This window comes from Phyllobates terribilis, unplaced genomic scaffold, assembly GCF_046119375.1.
Source record: "Phyllobates terribilis strain yellow unplaced genomic scaffold, ASM4611937v1 Scaffold_2__4_contigs__length_985480577, whole genome shotgun sequence".
Classification (NCBI taxonomy): domain Eukaryota; kingdom Metazoa; phylum Chordata; class Amphibia; order Anura; family Dendrobatidae; genus Phyllobates; species Phyllobates terribilis.
This window is the reverse complement of record NW_027362762.1, coordinates 615,271,081-615,291,266: the sequence shown is the minus strand read 5'-3', so window position 1 is coordinate 615,291,266 and position 20,186 is coordinate 615,271,081. Positions and strand designations below refer to the sequence as shown.

The 20,186-nt window shown below is 42.6% G+C and overlaps 1 protein-coding gene across 1 annotated transcript in view; it reads left to right on the top strand.

Moving 5' to 3' along the window:
- Positions 1-2,619: 2,619 nt before the first annotated feature.
- FANCE (FA complementation group E) overlaps positions 2,620-20,186 on the top strand; it is a 226,620-nt gene continuing 209,053 nt past the window's right edge. Inside the window, exons 1-5 of the mRNA XM_073670648.1 lie at positions 2,620-2,819; positions 11,053-11,566; positions 16,158-16,208; positions 17,027-17,089; positions 17,328-17,471. Of these exons, the coding sequence (XP_073526749.1) occupies positions 2,623-2,819; positions 11,053-11,566; positions 16,158-16,208; positions 17,027-17,089; positions 17,328-17,471 (969 nt within the window). The 5' untranslated portion in view covers positions 2,620-2,622. The remainder of the gene's footprint in view (positions 2,820-11,052; positions 11,567-16,157; positions 16,209-17,026; positions 17,090-17,327; positions 17,472-20,186) is intronic.

The following is a 20,186-nucleotide window of genomic DNA, read 5'->3' as shown; positions in this document are numbered from 1 at the left end:
ACATCATACCAACAGTAAAATATGGTGGTGGTAGTGTGATTGTCTGGGGCTGTTTTGATGCTTCAGGACCTGGAACACTTGCTGTGCTAAATGGAACCATGAATTCTGATGTCTACCAAAAAAACCCTGTAGGAGAATGTCCGGCCATGTGTTAGTGACCTCAAGCTGAAGCGCACTTGGGTTATGCAGCAGGACAATGATCCAAAACTCACCAGCAAGTCCACCTCTGAATGGCTTAAGAAAAATAAAATTAAGACTTTGGAGTGGCCTAGTCAAAGTCCTGACCTTAATCCGATTGAGATGCTGTGGCATAACCGTAAAAAGGAGGTTCATGCTCGGAAACAACAACAATTTTACAAAGATGAGTGGGCCAAAATTCCTCCACAGCGTTGTAAAAGACTCATTGCCAGTTATTGCAAACGCTTGATTTATATAAAAGTTTCCCAAAATCATATTAAAGTAGGGCACATCAACATGCATAAGTAAGAGTGTGCCCATGCAACTCCAAAAGTATGAAAAAAAAACAGAGGAATTAGGAGTTTCTTATGCAAAAATATGACAATATCTTTATTAAATACACATGTATACATATTAGCAAAAAGACAATATAGATAAAAACAGTGTGCATAAGGGCCAGTGTCAGGAACCACCCCCCCCCCCTTCAAGGGGAAAACCAGTCAGATTGTATGTAACTCTATGCAAGGTATGGGCCGGAAAAAGCTGAGTATTTTAGGCTAGTGATAACAGGTTGACCCAGGTAATCTATATAGGGCAAGTAATAAGAGTATAAGCGCACAGTGTGCCACTAAAATGCGAACTCCCAGGGCCACCATCAGCAAATGTATAAGTATCAGAATACTGGACCAAAAAGCCTATGACCGCTTACCCTAAATTGTAGTATCCCAAGGACCCTCAGACCTGTGGCTAGCGTGGATTAGCGTCTGCTTGATTGCAGTTATTGCTGCTAAGGGTGGCCCAACCAGTTATTAGATTTAGGGGGCAGTCACGTTTTTTACACAGGGCCCTGTAGATTTGGATTTATTTTTCCCTTAACAGTAAAGACCTTAAATTAAAAAGTGCATATAGTGTTTACTTTAAATTTTAATTTGTTTTGTGATCTGAAACCTTAAAGTATGAGGGGTGCCCAAACTTTTACATACCTCTGTAGACTCTTCTCCATTACTAATCCCTGGACTTGAATTCAGCTAACATTACAAAGCTGACAACAATCCCAAAACCATTACCCCGCTTGCCAGTGCAAGTGGGAAGAGCCGAGGCCAAGTGGCAGAATTGGTGCATCTTGTAGATGCGCCCTTTCGGGAGGGGCTGGTATTATTAGTCTTTGGGGGGGGGGGGACAATATCCATGGCCCCTTTCCAGGCTGTTAATGGCACGCAGCTGTCTGCTTAACCTTTGCAGGTTTGTACAAATAGAGGGGACCCCACTTAATTTTTTTCATTTATTTATTAGCTAAATACAAGTACAGAAAAACACACGCGAAGCACTGATTATGTATCTTGCTGACATTTCTTTCTTTATATCTGTATCTAAGATTGTTTTACTAGAGAACTGTGGTAGCTTGAAATGACGTATTTAAAAGCTGATGTGAAAATTGCATTGCATACGGATGCTAGGTGAGGAAAAAATGCATGACCCTTGCCTGACACTCCAACTTTTCTGGCTGAGAATCTGAGCGACTTTATTTACGCAGATGTGAGAGTACCCTCAGCCTATAACTGTCATAATACAATGCAATATTAGTATGAATGAAGTTATTAGAGGAATAAATGATCCAGAAGACCAGGATAAAAGAACGATCAAACAAGAAAAGCTTGTCCATTAAAAAAACGTCTGGCAAATGAAGAAAAGACTGGCAATTAAATGTACACATTATATATTATATATGTCAAATTCCTAAATGATAGAATGAACAAAAACAGCAATTCCGGGATTGTTTTTGATTCTTTTTTTTAAACAAAGGAATTACTAAATTGAATGGACCTCCAGATGATACCAATGTAAAAGAAGCTTCGAATTTGGCAGCACAAAACAAGCTATTTTAGAAAATGTGTTTTTATTGTGGAAATGTAATTAAAAGATAGAAATTTAGTACCGTTGTACGTGAAACGACTTACAGAAGTTATTACGACATACTGCAAAGTAAACTCTGCAAAAACAAATCTAAAAAAAAAAAAATAACGAGGTGAAAAATGATGTTATTTTCCATTCTCGCCCCCAATGTTGGCACAATGGATGATGCTCTGTTCCAGTCACTTGACCATTGAAGCCAGTCACAGGCCTCAGCTTTCACGTAACCGAAAAACGGGATGTTATCTCATCCTGTCCCAGCACAGACCACAAGAGCAGCCGTCGGTTAATCCAATGGGGGTAGAGACAGTGAATGTCATTCATTTTAGGGTTTTAATACCATCGCTGACATTTGCAAGGTTTTCATTAGAAATTAGACCATTTTATCCATAGAGGCGCCTGGTCAAAGAAACCATAGGTCATGTGTCTGACTACAGCAGTGTCAGTTATTCTTTCTAAATAGAGGAACTTACTGTAAGATGGCACATCTGCTAGTTGTTAATATTTGTTTTGTAATTTATCTTAGAAACTATAATGGCAAACTCCCCTTTCTACGACTATGACAGAGTTGGCCGTCTCCTCCTACAGGCCTTGGGAACTGGTTCTCATGGACTGTTGGCAGCTCATCGGGTTCTCCAGCTTTGCCCAGGACCATTTCCATGGAACAGTATATTGGAGAATCTTTGCATGAATGTTCCCTGCCAAGATGGATTAACTGGGAAATTGATCCTGTAAGAAATATTCTTTTACATTGTGTATATGGTTTGAGTAGTGTTTAATGAGTTATATACAGTACAGACCAAAAGTTTGGACACACCTCATTTAAAGATTTTTCTGTATTTTCATGACTATGAAAATTGTACATTCACACTGAAGGCATCAAAACTATGAATTAACACATGTGGAATTATATACTTAACAAAAAAGTGTGAAACAACTGAAAATATGTCTTATATTCTAGGTTCTTCAAAGTAGCCACCTTTTGCTTTGATGACTGCTTTGCACACTCTTGGCATTCTCTTGATGATCTTCTAGAGGTAGTCACTGGAAATGGTCTTCCAACAATCATGAAGGAGTTCCCAGAGATGCTTAGCAGTTGTTGGCCCCTTTGCCTTCACTCTGTGGACCAGCTCACCCCAAACCATCTCGATTAGGTTCAGGTCTGGTCAAATAACCCATCCTAAGGCCACGGCCCCACTATTAGTATTTGGTCAGTATTTTACATCAGTATTTGTAAGCCAAAACCAGGAGTGGAACAATCAGAGGAAAAGTATAATAGAAACACATCACCACTTCTACATTTCTTACCCACTCCTGGATTTGGCTTACTAGTACTGATGTCAAATACTGACCAAATACTGAACGTGTGAACGTGGCCTAACTCGAATTTAGTTACTTGGTAATAAGGTAGCAGCTGTGTTGCCTTTGTTTGGCCCCAATGTTTTTGCTGCATTTTTGGAAAATTGCAGCAAACCATGTGAAAGTAGCCTAAATGTAAGCAGAATTGGTGGGTTACACTGCCTGACCCGTGGCACAGGACATTTGCTGCCGAGAACAATGAACGACGCTTAAGAATCATTTCACCAGACAAAGCATTTTGCTTGTTTATCAGGTGAATGGCAGACTATTATCAGGAAATGGCGTTTCCTAAAAATGCTTATCCACGATAATCAGCAGGTGTAAATGTACCTTAAATACAGTACAGACCAAAAGTTTGGACACACCTTCTCATTTAAAGATTTTTCTGTATTTTCATGACTATGAAAATTGTACATTCACAATGAAGGCATCAAAACTATGAATTAACACATGTGGAATTATATACTTAACAAAAAAGTGTGAAACAACTGAAAATATGTCTTATATTCTAGGTTCTTCAAAGTAGCCACCTTTTGCTTTGATGACTGCTTTGCACACTCTTGGCATTCTCTTGATTAGCTTCAAGAGGTAGTCACTGGAAATGGTTTTCACTTCACAGGTGTGACCTGTCAGGTTTAATAAGTGGGATTTCTTGCCTTATATATGGGGTTGGGACCATCAGTTGTGTTGTGCAGAAGTCTGGTGGATACACAGCTGATAGTCCTACTGAATAGACTGTTAGAATTTGTATTATGGCAAGAAAAAAGCAGCTAAGTAAAGAAAAACGAGTGGCCATCATTACTTTAAGAAATGAAGGTCAGTCAGTGCGAAAAATTGGAAAAACTTTGAAAGTGTCCCCAAGTGCAGTTGCAAAAACCATCAAGTGCTACAAAGAAACTGGCTCACATGAGGACCGCCCCAGGAAAGGGAGACCAAGAGTCACCTCTGCTTCTGAGGATAAGTTTATCCGAGTCACCAGCCTCAGAAATCGCAGGTTAACAGCAGCTCAGATTAGAGACCAAGTCAATGTTCCCACTGTGAAGCATGGAGGAGGAGGTGTGATGGTGCGGGGGTGCTTTGCTGGTGACACTGTTGGGGATTTATTCAAAATTGAAGCCATACTGAACCAGCATGGCTACCACAGCATCTTGCAGCGGCATGCTAATCTATACGGTTTGCGTTTAGTTGGACCATTTATTTTTCAACAGGACAATGTCCCCAAACACACCTCCAGGTTGTGTAAGGGCTTTTGACCAAGAAGGAGAGTGATGGGGCGCTACGCCAGATGACCTGGCCTCCACAGTCACCAGACCTGAACCCAATCGAGATGGTTTGGGGTGAGCTGGACTGCAGAGTGAAGGCAAAAGTGCCAACAAGTGCTAAGCATCTCTGGGAACTCCTTCAAGATTGTTGGAAGACCATTTCCGGTGACTACCTCTTGAAGCTCATCAAGAGAATGCCAAGAGTGTGCAAAGCAGTCATCAAAGCAAAAGGTGGCTACTTTGAAGAACCTAGAATATAAGACATATTTTCAGTTGTTTCACACTTATTTAAGTATAAAATTCCACATGTGTTAATTCATAGTTTTGATGCCTTCAGTGTGAATGTACAATTTTCATAGTCAAGAAAATACAGAAAAATCTTTAAATGAGAAGGTGTGTCCAAACTTTTGGTCTGTACTGTATATATACACAAATATACAAAAATATTTTTAATATTGTACTCATGAATAAATATTATGAAAAATAAACAATAAAAGTACACATATTTGGTATCACCATGTTTGGAACGAACTGACCTATAAAACTGTCCCACTAGTGAACACCGTAAAAATAAATAAATAGAAAACTAATCAAAAAGCGGTGCTTTATTATCATACAGCCGAACAAAAAGTGGAATAAAACGCGATCAAAATAAAAATGGTACCGCTGAAAACGTCATCTTGTCCCGCAAAAAACAAGCCGCGATACAGATCCATCAGCCGAAGATAGTTATGGCTCTCAGAATAATGCAACTCATAATGATTATTTTTTCTATAAAAGTTTTTATTGTGTAAAAGCACCAAAACATAAAAAAATATATAAATGTCGTATTGCTGTAAACGTACTGACCCAAAGAATAATGCTGCCTTATCACTTTTACCACACGCAGAACGGCATAAAAAAACAAAACAAAAAAAAAATTCCTAAATTGTTGGTTTTAGTTTATTCTGCCTCTCAAAAATTGGAACAGAAAGCGACCAAAAAATGTCACGTGCCTGAAAATAATACTAATAAAAAGGTCAACTTGTCCCGCAAAAAACTAGGCCTTACATGATTCTGTCGGCCAAAATCTGGAAAAAGTATAGCTCTTAAAATAGATGCAAAAACTAGTCTTTGCACCAAAAATAAGCATTTTTTAGTGTGTGACAGCGGCCAATCATAAAAACCACAATATAATCTGGTATCGTTGTAATCGCACCGACCCGAATAATAAAGTCGTCTAATCACTTACACCGCACGAGGACCAGTGTAAAAAATCATTAAAACCAATTCTTCACCTGCTGTTGATTTGTTCATTCTGCCTCCCAAAGATCACAGTATGGCTCGGTTCACTCTGAGCGCTTACACCGTGGACGTCGTCTGGCCTGTGATCCCACGGTGTCCATCTTTTTATTAGGCGTGCATAAAAGTGCCGTCGGCCACAGTTTTGTGAACCTCTGAAAAAAAGGACACCGCTAAACAGAGGCCAGATGGAGTCCAGATTAACTCAGCTGCCTCATTATAGTGAATGAATCTCTCGGGATAGGGTTAAGCTTGTGTTAGGACTGGGGTTACGGTTAGGACTGTGGTTACGGTTGTGTTGAGTTTGTGTTAGGGTGTCACGCAAGGTGAGGGAAGGAACAAGTGTACAACAACGGGAAGACTGGGAAGGGAGCCCAACAACTAGGGAAAGAGGGAGTGGAGACCCCTAGGCAGATCTAACATCACCCTGACTACCCTATCGTCCCTAAATAGGTTCCTCATCTATCGCCGAGCAGGAAACCTAATTCCTGAATGTCCCTAGAGCTAGGCCCTAGGTAGGGAGGGGACGGGGTGAACATTAGTCAGGCCCCACTGCAACAAGGTAAACAAACAAAAGGGATGCACTTAGCTTGAGAAGACACCAGAGAGATCACGCCAACTGTCCTCCAAGAAGAAACTAGCCAACTACTAGTACTCCAAGCCTGGACAGAGGAACATAGTGTCTCCAGAGAGTCGCCGGTGATAGTTCTGAGTTTTTAACTACCAAGCAAGGCTGTGTCAATTAGAAGCAGAAGGTGGAGGTCACTGCTGTGTCCTAAAGGGAGAAGGATTTCACTACACGACAGATGAGAGGATCCAGAAGGTGTCTGCAGTGCCAAGCGCAGTGACCTTCTACAGCCGGATTCAGAACGACTGTCTGTCACATTTGATAAACCCGGGACATAGGGTTGTGTTAGGGTTAGGATTGGGGTAAGGATTAGGATTACACTTAGTATTATGTTTAGGATTAGGGTTACGCTTAGGATTACGGTTAGAATTAGGGTTACACTAGGATTAGGGTCATGTTAGGATTAGAGTTGTGTTAGGGTTTTGTTAGGGTTGTGTTGGGCTTGGGATTTTTTGAAAAGTAAAGAAAAAAAATGATGACGATATGGCAACTAGTGTTGAGCGCAAGTACTCGCTACTTGAGTTTGCATCAGTTGCTCGGGTATGCACCAAGTATCGCGGGTGCTCGAGTGACATGCAAGAAAAACCACACAGGGATTGTCTGCCATACACGAGCAATCCCTGCATGTTTTTTTGGGGGGGGTCTCTAACAACTGTGAAACATGGGGGGCGGGCACTTGAGCATGTCACTCGAGCACCCACGATACTTGGTGCATACCCGAGTACCCGATGCTAACTCAAGTAGTGAGCACTAGCGCTCAAGACTAATGACAACTTATTCAATATGATGACCTAATATTATCAAATTCTGTGTCGTACCTATGGGTTCAAAATGTTCACTATACCCCTTGATAAAATCCTTGAGGGTTGTAGTTTCCAAAATGGGGTCACTTGTGGGGGGGGTTTCCACTGTTTAGGCACATCAGGGACTCCCCAAATATAACATGGCGTCCGCTCTCAATTCCAGCCAATTTTGCGTTCAAAAAGTCACACAGTGCTCCTTCCCTTCTGAACCCTGTCGTGCCCCCAAACAGTGATTTCTTCCCCACATATTGGGTATCGGCGTACTCAGGAGAAATTGCACAACAGTTTTTGGGGTGCATTTACTCCTCTTACCCTTGCGAAAATAAAATTTGGGGCTACAAGATCATTTTTGTGGAAAAAGTTAGATTTTTTTTATTTTCATGGCTCCACCTTATAAAGTTCTGTGAAGCACCTGGGGGAGTTCAAGGTGCTCACCACATATATAGGTAAGTTCTTTGAGGGTCTAGTTTTCAAAATGGTTTCACGTGTGGGGGGTTTCCACTGTTTAAGCACATAAGGGGCTCTCCACACGCAACATGGCATCCGCTAATCAAGCTAATTTTACATTTAAAAAGTCAATTCCGAGCCCTGTCTTGCACCCACACAGTGTTTTTTTCTCACATATGGGGTATCGGCATGTTCAGGGGAAATTGTACAACAAATTTTGGGGTCTATTTTTTCCTGGTACCCTTGAAAAATAAAAAAAATTGGTTCTAAAGTAACATTTTTGTGAAAAAAAAGTTTAATGTTCATTGTTTTTTTCCACATTCCAAAAATTCCTGTGAAGCACCTGAAAGGTTAATAAACTTCTTGAATGTGTTTTTGAGCATCTTAAGGTGTGCAGAATGGTGTCACTTTTGGGTATTTTCTGTCATAAAGTCCCCTCAGTCACTTCAAATGTGATGTGGTCCCTAAAACAAATGGTTTTGTAAATTTGGTTGGAAAAATGAGAAATCGCTGGTCAAATTTTAACCCTTATAACTTCCTAACAAAAAAAAATTTGGTTCCAAAATTGTGCTGATGTAAAGTAGACATGTGGGAAATGTTATTTATTAACTATTTTGTTTGACATATCTCTCTGATTTAAGGGCATGAAAATTAAAAGTTTGAAAATTGCAAAATTTTTAACATTTTTGTCAAATTTACGTTTATTTTCACAAATAAACGCAAGTGATATCGAAGAAATTTTACCACTACCATGAAGTACAAAATGTCACGAAGAAACAATCTCAGAATCAGTGGGATCCGTTGAAGCGTTCCAGAGTAATTACCTCATAAAGTGACAGTGGTCAGAATTGTAAAGATTGGCCTGATCATTAATGTGCAAACAGCCTTGGGGCGTAAAGGGGTTAAAGGGTTTTTCCCACCAGAAACCTTTTTTCAAAGGTTAGGTGCTAAATGTTTGATCTCTAGCGACCCAACTGATCATTTACCTACAGTCCTGAAGGTGAGGATGAACCAAGGACTCAGGATATTTGTTCCAATGGTCTTGGGAATTTCTGCGATCTAACGTATTTTGCCTTTTTAGTACAGTATGGAATTTGTAGGCTGTTTACTTTGAATCAGAAGGCCATAAATAGGACTGCTTATAATTTCAATGAGGATGATCCGATTAGGCCTCACAAAGGCGTTATACCCACTTTGTTCAGCTCTATTCCTCCTAAATAGATCCAGATCTCATCTCTTTACTAAACTAATCCTTATATTTTTGTCTCTCCCAAGTTGTGTTTTTGCTATACAGTATGTAATATATAGTATCTTCTCTTTAAAGGGAACTAGTGACGTCCAAAAACGCTAGTTACCTACACAGATGTAGTGGTAATCGGGAAATAAGATAGCATTTAAATCATGTCTGACTGCCTTACTGGAATGGCTGCAGGGAGAAATTGAAGTTGTATTCTGTAGTCATCTGGGTGGTGTAGGGAGCCGTTACAGTCACTATACATTAATCACTCCCTAGATCATTGATTGACAGTCTGCTGAGAGGAGTATGTGTCCAGCTTGTATATATATAAAGCAGGCTGTAATCAGAGTATGGTGGAGTGATTACAGCATGCTCACTGAGTACTAGGATATGACTGTAACTGCTCCCTGCACCACCCCAATGAATGGAAGCGTACGGCTGCAGAGAGAATAAAGCTTCATTTTCCCCTTGTCATCACGGCTCCATAAAGCCGGCTAAGCAGGATTTAAACTCCATTTACCGTAATTTTCAAACTAATTTTCAATCAAAATGGCTGCCCGAGCCAGCACATTCACAGACTCGAAGCTCGGGCGGCCATTTTCCTTTAGATCACTGCTTCAGCTTCCCAATGAATGCAGGAGAGGAAAGGGCACGGTGCATGCTGGGTATGATGTGCGGGGAAACCCCGCCCACAGCCCGGCATCCACCGCGGGAGCGCGTCACTGAGTCACGCCTCAATTGACGTGACATCAGAGGAGGCTGCAACCAGGGGTCATGGGATGCCTGTGAGCCACCAGCGATAGCGCAGCTCACAGGCAATAAAGACAAGTAGAAATATTTGCAAAAAGACTTATCGGCACAGGTTAAATTCATTGGGGGACAATGGGGCCATTAAAAAAAGTAGTGGACAACTCATTTAAGGTCTATGTTCCTCTGTGCATTTGCAAACATTAATCTGGCTTTTTTATGTTTCTTTTGGAGTAATGGCTTCTTCCTGGCTGAGTGACCTTTCAGCCCATGTTGATACAGTACTCTTTTCACTGTGGATTATCTTCTCAAGGTCTTTTGCTTTTGTCCTTGGGTTGATATGCACATGTCGGACCAAAGCACGTTCATCTCTAGGACACAGAACCCGTCTCCTTCCTGAACGGTATGATGGCTGGACATTCCCATCTTGTTTGTTATTGCTTATAATTGTTTGTACAGATGAACGAGGCACTTTCAGGTATCTTGAAATTGTACCCAAGGATGAGCCAGACTTGTGCAAGTCCACAATTCTCTTCCTGATATCTTGACTGATTTCTTTAGACTTTCCCATGATGCTACACAAAGAAACTGTGTTTCAGGTGTGCAAAATACATCCACATGTGTCTCTCTGATTAAGATGTTGCCAAAAAAAAAAAAAAAATTAGAAGCTTCCAAACACATGACATCATCATATGGGCAGTCCATAATTGCTGAAAGGCATAGTAATCTTAGTGTACGTAAAGTTTTGACTTTGCAGTAAGTAATAAAAATGCCTTAAAACATTCTCTCTCTCTCTCTCTCTCTCTCTCTCATTATTCTGGCATTTGGCAAATATTAAAAATTCTAGTAATCCTAATTGACCTAAAACGGGAAAGGTTTATTCTGATTTCATGTCAGATATTGAGAAAAACATGCATATGTGTCTTTTTATAGTTTATGTAAACTTCTGGTTTCAACTGTGTACAGCTTACTTTATGATGTTGAGCTTTGTCATATCAGTCACTGCAGCTTTCCAGTTTACGGTTTCTTCTTCTGCCTTGCTTTGCGTTTTAGCCACGAAAACGACACAATAACATGACATAAAAAAAATCGTATTTCTGTGCTTTTACTGAGGGGCAGTTACTGGGGTACGTGTATGTGCTGGTACTAGCAGTGAGTGCATTTATTGGAATACTGTTTATCTCTCCTTCCACGTAACAGGAAGCCCAAACTTTTCCAGCTGCCAATCCAGTTACAGAGGAATTTCTTCAGCTTGCTGAATTTTATATTTTACTACTTACCAACGCCGTGCATTCAGCTTGTGGCAAAGATGGTAAGGAAAGAGAAGAACATCTCAGATGAATGGCTGCTGTACCACACTCACCAGTTTCTCCAAAATAGTGACCATGAAACCTGCATCCACAGAACTCAAGTGATGGGAAAGCTGCAGATTCTGTGCCAGGGCTTGGGTCAATCGGGAGCTGAACTGCCTAAATTAGGCCGGTATCACCAGATTTGGTGCTCTTCACCAGCTGACTGCAGCATGATGCAGCATAAGAGTGACACGCCATTAGAAGACCAAAGAGGGCAAATATTAAATATCTGCAGAGAAGAGCTTTGCACAAACTCTCAATCACATAAGCCTGATGACGTAGGAAAATTAGAGGAAGAAGCAGCTCCTACAGATACAGAGGAAGACAGCAGCATTGCGTGGATTGCCAGCACTCAAGGAAAGGCAAGTACTTCACGTCTCTTAGCTAGTGTTGAGCTTTCCGATACTGAAATATCGGGTATCGACCGATATTCGCGGTATCGGAGTTCCGATACTGAGTTCCGATACTTTTAGAATATCGAATACCGGAATTGGAAGTTCCCAAAATGCCTGCGCTCTGCAGTGTCTCTGAAGGATGACAAGCTGGATGGCAGCGCTCAGCTTACTGTACTTGTCATTTAGTGTAAAGGATTTATTAAAAAAAATAATAGTGTTTTCATGCACCGTCTCTTTAAAAAAGCCGGCCGGCAATTCAGCAGCGGCATACACCGGTACCCGACAATTTACAACAGAAAGAATAGAGCATCACACATAGATTAGATAGATAGAAACATGTCAGTCACATATATATGAAGTACAGTGACAGTGTTTCTTATTGTACTTGTCATTTAGTGTAAAGGATTTATTTAAAAAAATCTTAGTGTTTTCATGCACCGTCTCTTTAAAAAAGCCGGCCGGCAATTCAGCAGCGGTACCCGACAATTTACAACAGAAAGAATAGAGCTTCACACATAGATTAGATAGATAGAAACATGTCAGTCACATATATATGAAGTACAGTGACTGTTGATTACTGTACTTGTCATTTAGTGTTAAAATAAAGGATTTATTTAAAAAAAAATTGGCATGGGATCCCCCATAATTTTAGTCTCTAGCGGAGGTTAAGCAGACGGCTGGGGCAGATGTTTGAAGCCTGTGAAGGGGGTAATACCCACGGAGCTTCCCAGGCTACTAATATCAGCCCCCAGCGGAATACTTAGCCTTTACTAGCTATTAAAATGGGGGACCCCCCCCAAAAAAATGACGTGGGGTCCCCCCTATTTTAATAGCTAGCAAAGGCTAGGCAGACAGCTGGGGTCTGATATTAATAGCCCAGGAAGGGTGCCATGAATATTGGCCCCCTCCCAGGCTAGAAACACCAGCCGTCAGCCACCCCAGAAATGGCGCATCCATAGGATGCGCCAATTCTGGCACTTAGCCTCGCTCTTCCCACTGCCCTGTAGCGGTGGCAGTGGGGTAATAGGGTTGGGGTTGATGTCAGCTTATAATGCCAGCTGACATCAAGCCCAGGTTAGTAATGGAGAGGCGTCTATAAGACACCCCCATTACTAACCGCATAGTCAAAGTTAAAAAAAAAACACAAACACCCAGAATAAAGTCCTTTAATTGAAATAAAGACACAATTCTTTATTGTTCTAAATTAAACCATACTTACCATCACGCCCATTCCAGCTGAAGCCAACGATCTCCTGCAATAAAAGTAAAATAATAAAGCAACATCATCCTTACCTTTCCATGGTTCCCAGGACGGGTTCAGCTCTGCTACATCGAGATGACAGACTGGACCGCAGCAGAACACTGCCATCCAGTTTGCCATGCCGCTGAGACTGAGAAGCTCCCTTTCTGGGGCGGCCGACGGCTGGTGTTTCTAGCCTGGGAGGGGGCCAATATTCATGGCACCCTTCCTGGGCTATTAATATCAGCCTCCAGCTGTCTGCCTAGCCTTTGCTAGCTATTAAAATAGGGGGCACCCACGTCATTTTTTTTTGGGGGGTCCCCCATTTTAATAGCTAGTAAAGGCTAGGTATTCAGTTGGGGGCTGATATTAGTAGCCTGGGAAGCTCCGTGGGTATTACCCCCTTCCCGGGCTTCAAACATCTGCCCCAGCGGTCTGCTTAACCTCCGCTAGAGACTAAAATTAAGGGGAACCCCACGCCAATTTTTTTTTTTAAATAAATACTTTATTTTAACACTAAATGACAAGTACAGTAACCAACACTATCACTGTACTTCATATATATGTGACTGACCTGTTTCTATCTATCTATCTATTCTATGTATGATTCTCTATTCCTTCTATTCTAAATTGTCGGGTATCGATGCTGAATTGCCGGCCGGCTTTTTTAAAGAGACGGTGCATGAAAACACTATTATTTTTTTAAATAAATCCTTTACACTAAATGACAAGTACAGTAAGCAACACTGTCACTGTACTTCATATATATGTGACTGACATGTTTCTATCTATCTAATCTATGTGTGAAGCTCTATTCTTTCGGTTCTAAATTGTCGGGTACCGGTGTATGCCGCTGCTGAATTGCCGGCTTTTCATGTTTCACTGTGAGCACTGTTCCCATCGATTTGGGCAACCACCTTCCCCAATACATTCTACATTATTGTTAGTTGTTTTCCTTCATGTAGAATTAACCTACAAGGAAAGAAAGAGTTTATTTTCATTCCGATATTTGTCCCATTGACTTGCATTGGTTTCCGGTATCGGAATCGGCGATATCCGATACTTTTTGAGTATCGGCCCGATCCAATCCGATACGATATTTCCTGATATCGGAAGGTATCGCTCAACACTACTCCTAGCCCATAAACGTTAGCGCTCCCTGAGTCCTTCCACTCTTCCAGCATTGAACCTTTTATCCCACAAGCACATGTATTTCAGTTTGACGAAAAATACTTGAATTATTATAGTTTGTGCTTTGACCTCCTATTTTGTTTTGCTGAAATCAGACAGTAAGGCTATGTTCACACATCATGTTTTTTCAGCGTTTTTTGATGCAGTTTTTTATGCAAATTTTCAGCTGCCTTTTGCAGTACCAGCAAAGTCTATGAGGAAGCAGAATTCTCTGTTCACACATCATGTGTTGTTTTTTTTCCAGGATTTTGTTCCTCGCATGTTTTTTCTAGAAAATAGAGCATGTCACTTCTTCCAGTGTTTTTTTCACCCATAAGAAGTAATGGGTGGTGAAAAACACACCAAAAATAGTTTCAGCGTTTCTTCAGCGTATTTGATGCCAAAACAGCATGGGGTTCTTTTTTTTCAAAGAACTTTATATACATGCATAAAAAGAGACAGAAGGACAGTGAAAAAAACGCATCAAAAAAGCACAAAAAACGCAAGAAAAATCCTGAACAAAATGCCCTTGAAGATCGGGTTTTGCTGAAAAAAAAATATGATGTGTGAACATAAAAATAGAATAAGGCTAACTTTTTACAATTTTATTACTCTAGCTCTTAGCTTAACCCTAAAAAAGAAACTAGCCGTAACGCTAGTTAGGGTTAGAAAAAGTGCAAAAGCATAAAAGCAATGAATATAGCCAATATTTAATCATGCTCACTTCACATGAGTCAATGCGGTCTTAGCTGCTGTAATAATTTGTTGTCTTTTTCATTTCAATCGCTGCCTATACAGAGTACAACAGTTGAGATGAGCTTATTTTTAAAGCGGTGTGCTATGCATAAGCAGCGCCTGAGCTGATACGGCGCACTTTATTATGTTGAGCTTTGTCATATCAGTCACTGCCTCTGCAGTACGGCAGCCCATGACTCATCTGACTGCTGCTCTGCACAGGTAGCGCTAGGTGTGCACTCACTGTGCCGCTCCAAGAAAAAGCATTGCTTGCAGGCCTCCTCATTTAACAGTGGTGGACAAATGGGGGAAAGCGGAGAAATATTGCCCCTCTGGCCACCCCCTAGCTACACCATTGCAGGAAGATTCTGTATTCATCATGGTAGAGCATTATTTTTGCATACAGATTCCATTATATAAACAGTTAATGCTTCCTATATAGTAGTTGGGGTAATGCAGGATCCTAGCAAGGAGAGCATACACTTCTTTCTACTGCATATAGGAAATATACCCCTGTGGTATTTTCTGTAAGCAAAACAAAAACAATTTTGTCCAATTTTTTGGGGTAATTTTGATATTATTGAATTTGATGTTGCAAATTCATTAGCACTCTCTTAGTTTTTCTCAGATAACCAATTCAAAATGTAACATTTACTAAGTGCATTAAAGTAATTGGAAATAATTGATAAAAAGTTAAAGGGAACATGTCACGTAAATTTTTGGGGGTTAATCTGCAAGTTAATAGCGTTCTGAACCTGCACTGAGAGCCCCGCTGCCTTGAGGAAATGAACATTATTCCTCGCTGTAGCATTCGGCTTCTAGTGAAGCGCCAGCGTGGTTTCAGTTTCGGCTCTGTGTCTAGAGAGGGGTAGCTGTAACCGCACTGCTGACATTGACTGACAGCTGGCTCTAGGCCGGAGCTGCTGTCAGTCAGTGTTGGGAGCGTGGTTACAGCCACTGCTCTCTATACACAGAGTGGTGACTGAAACCACGCCGGCGGCACCTCTGCAACTGGAAGCCAAATGCTGTTAGGGCAATACAGTTCATTTCCTCCAGGAGTGGGGCTCTCAGTGCGGGCGCCGGACAGGTTCAGAACGCTATTAACCTTCAGATTAACCCCATATCTGCAGGTTAATAGCGTTTTTTTCACATGACAGACTCCCTTAAAAAAATACGACACAGTTAATAAACACAGTAAAGTGTTTGCGTTTTTTTTTAAATTAAGGTTACTTGTAGTGTTTCAATGCTTTCACATTACTGTGCACTATGTTCATATCGTGTGACGGCTTTGCAGCGCGTCTTTGGAAAAAGAAGTCAAGAGAACATACCCTTATATAGATTTTTTTTTTTTTAAATTTGTAGATTTTCTTTTCTTCTTAATTCCACATTAAACTACTTTTACCTTTATTCCAGGCTCATATCTCAAACCTGAAGCAGATCGTATACCTGGAAATAGACACTGAGGTAAAAATAAGACTTTAGGCCTTAGGTATAAACCTGAGAGAGACAGAAAGGGGAGAATTTTTTCACAAAAAAGTGAAAGTTAATATCTGAGCTTAATGTTTCTAGGTATGTGTAACTACCCTTCTTTGAATGTGCAATATATTCTCCTTCTGTAAGAATCTCTTTTCCATTGTCTGTCACCCCAAAACCTCAAAGTTTAAACTAATCAGGGGACTTAATCCCCTTAATCAGGGGACTAGAATCCTACTTGTAGTGCAGTTTTCTTAGATTTTTTTTTTGTTCAGAAGATTATTATAATTTTACAAATATGGGTTCTGTATGATGCACCAGTGGCATGGGCACGTGCCCAATGCTGCGCTGCGTGTCCAGACTGAGCACTGCCTGAACTGAAGATTGTGGCATGTGTATACACAGTCTGTAAGTACAGGAGCTGTGCCCACTCAGTGTGAGTCCAAGAGCCGAGCGGGCCAGTAGACCTATCTGCTCGCTGTGCCCAGAACAAACAGCTGCTTTTTCCGTTCAGGCAGCACTCGCTCTGGTCAAGTGAGTGCTGTATACCTTTATGTATTGGGACATGGCTAGAGGGTAATTGAGCTGTGAAATGGCGCGCTGGGCCAGGAGACTGCTGGGTGCCCCCATTTGTGCAAAACATGATGTTTATTCATTGCGCAAAGAAATTAGAGGAAACTGCACTCCACATATGATTTGTAGCGGTATGTCCCCTATTTGGTTAGTTTAAATGGAGTTGTGGGAGTGACAGACTCACTGTAAGAAGAATAAGATGTTTGCCTGTAAACTTATTTCATCTTGTTTTTCAGACAATGGACCATGAATATTTATTAAAGTTGAAAAATATATGTGATGCATGTACCCCTTTACAGGTTTGTAGTTTTCAACAACTAGTATCCACAATGAATACAGCACATTCACATTGCATTTCTAATTTAGCTAAAAACGTCTAGAATGCTCCTGTAGGATCACCATAGTAAATGATTGTCCTTTCACATATAAAATAAAGATCTGATTCATGAAAGTGTTTTCTAATATGGTAGACAGGAAAACACACAGAACTCAATTAATCTTTTAATCTTCCTTTTTTATTCTTTTTTTTTTATAAAGCTTCAAACCTTGTTTTCCTCTGTTGGTGTCACACAAATCTCCCCAAAGTGCCTATTTCAACTATGCACTTATTTGGACTACATTTCACCAGATCTTAGTTATGCTCATGCAGAATCATTGGCCAGCATTTTTTTCCTTGAACAGGTAAGTGACAGTACATTCATATACTGTGACATGCGTGCCGGTGCCAGTCCCATATGTGTCCGCTTCGATTGATAGGCCATGCAAGGCGACAATACAGTAGCCCTGCTTTACTCCTGACACTTCTATTTCCGCCTAGACCGGAAGCTTGGGGGTTAATTCCTGGCTAATTTATGTTTCTCCCTGGTTTCAGCTTTGCATGGGGCTGCTCTCTATTTACACTCCTGAGAGTCCAATTTCCAGTGCCAGTTATAGTGAATACTACTCTGGTTATCTGCAGTCTGTTTGCTCCTGTTCTGCCTGTATTTATCTTGTACTGACCTCAACCCATTTTTGACTATTTTTCTGCCCAACAATTTTGTCTTTTTTAAATATGATCTCTCAGTACCAACCTCACGTGATGACAACCCTCCTTGCTGCTAGCTTACTTCACCAGCCAGCACCCTACTGCATGGCCTCAACCCAGGGGCTACTATGAAAGTCTAGATCCCTGTACAACGGTTTAAGGGTGAAGGCCAAGGCATTTACATTTTTCAGTTGATGGGGCTCCATGAAAAATACTTAGATTTGAGAGTCCTCAGTGGTTGTTACCTTTTAATGGCTAACTGAAAAGATGGGAACAAATTGCAAGCTTTCGAGACTACTCAGGTGTTATGCACACGCCCGGGCTGAGCGGCGTGTGCGTGTGATTGTAGTGATTCCACTGGACCATGAACCGGAGAGTGCCTGGAGGGGCGTGACTAAGTATCTGGCCGATCCGACCAAGATGGCACGACGGCATACGACGCCAGTGCACCAGGGAGAAACCGGGCAGAGGGACCAGGTGCTACTCCAGGTCAAACTCCGGACACGGGGGTTGACCCACACAGGGATTACTGGATCAGGCTGGTTAGGCTGGCGCACAGACTGGAGGGTATAGGCAGGCACGACTGGTATGCAGGCAGGCGGGTAAAGGCAAGCGCAGCTAGAGTGCAGACAGGGAGGCACTAGCAGGTAGGAACACAGGCGGGATAGGACCCAGTACACACTGGGACTCAGGAACAATACAGGTAGAGGGGTACAGGCAAGCACAGCTAGAGTGCAGACAGGGAGGCACTAGCAGGTAGGAACACAGGCGGGATAGGACCCAGTACACACTGGGACTCAGGAACAGGCAGGTTAGGCTGGCACAGACTGGTGGATATAAGCAAACACGGCAGGTATGCAGATGGGTGGATACAGGCGAGTATGCAGGCAGGGAGGTACTGGCCGAAAGGACGGGCTGGAGCACAGAAAGGTTAAGACCCAGTACAGACTGGGTCACAGAACCGCAGATGCGGTAGACAACCACAGCAGAGAGGGAACGCCCGAAGCGGTGGGCAAGAACAGAGCAGGACGGGGCTGCAGGAGCAGCGAGCACAAGCAGGGCAGGACAGGACTGCCGGAGCAGCGGGCAGAAGCAGGGCAGGACAGGACTGCCGGAGCAGCGGGCAGAAGCAGGGCAGGACAGGACTGCCGGAGCAGCGGGCAGAAGCAGGGCAGGACAGGACTGCCGGAGCAGCGGGCAGAAGCAGGGCAGGACAGGACTGCCGGAGCAACGGGCAGAAGCAGGGCAGGACAGGACTGCCGGAGCAGCGGGCAGAAGCAGGGCAGGACAGGACTGCCGGAGCAGTGAGCAAGGAGTCAGAGCAGGCTAGAACCGCCGGAGCGGTAAGCAAAGGAGTCAGAGCAGACTAGAACCGCCGGAGCGGTGAGCAAAGGAGTCAGAGCAGGCTAGAACCGCCGGAGCGGTGAGCAAAGGAGTCAGAGCAGGCTAGGCTGAGTAGGGGGGACAGGGCTCTGTTCACACGGAACAGACAGGAAGGGAAAGGCAGAGCCAGACACCCACAGGGTACTTGCAGTGAAGTAGCGAGTGGACCACAAACTCACAAACGGGAGTACAGAGACAACAAGCAGGAGTTAGGTACGAGTTCAGACTCTGCAGAAAAAGGAAGGGAACGGACATAGAGGCAAAACAGGTAAAGGATAGGAGAGAGTTCAGACTGGAACTGAGTGTACGGAGGAGACCGACACTGCAGCGGGATACAGGAGCGGGTCTGGGAATATGGCCCCCAGAGAGGCAGGACGAACAGGCAAGGAGCGTGTTCTGACAGGACAGACAAGATACAGGAGCAGGTCTAGGTAATCAGCCCCTAGAAGGCAAGAGGAACAGGCTAGGAGCGTGTTCAGACAGGTCAGACAAGATACAGGAACAGGTCTAGGTAATCGGCCCCTAGAAGGCAGGAGGAACAGGCTAGGAGCGTGTTCAGACAGGCCTGGAAATACAGCCTCCAGGATAGGCAGACAAGAGAACACAGAACGGGACCTGGCACCTTCAGAGTGCAAGCACACACTGAAAGAAACACTATGCTCAGGCAGGGATAGATGGGCGCAGCTGAGCTATATACCAGGTGACAGACAGCAATAGGCTGAGGACGCACAAGAGGTGTGACCCACAGCAGGTACAAAAAGCAGGAAGTGATCGGGCGCCGCCCTTAAGCAGCAGAAACAGACACAAACAGACAGCATGGAGGGAAGCCAGAGAGACATTCTGGACAGGAGATCAAGTGCGCGCTCTTGCACAGTGGGAGATGGACCACTATGCAAGGACGCCGCCAGGTATGTTACATCAGGTCTCTTCATCAGGCATAGTATAACATATAATCTGAAGAGTCACATATTTATACACAATAAGACACA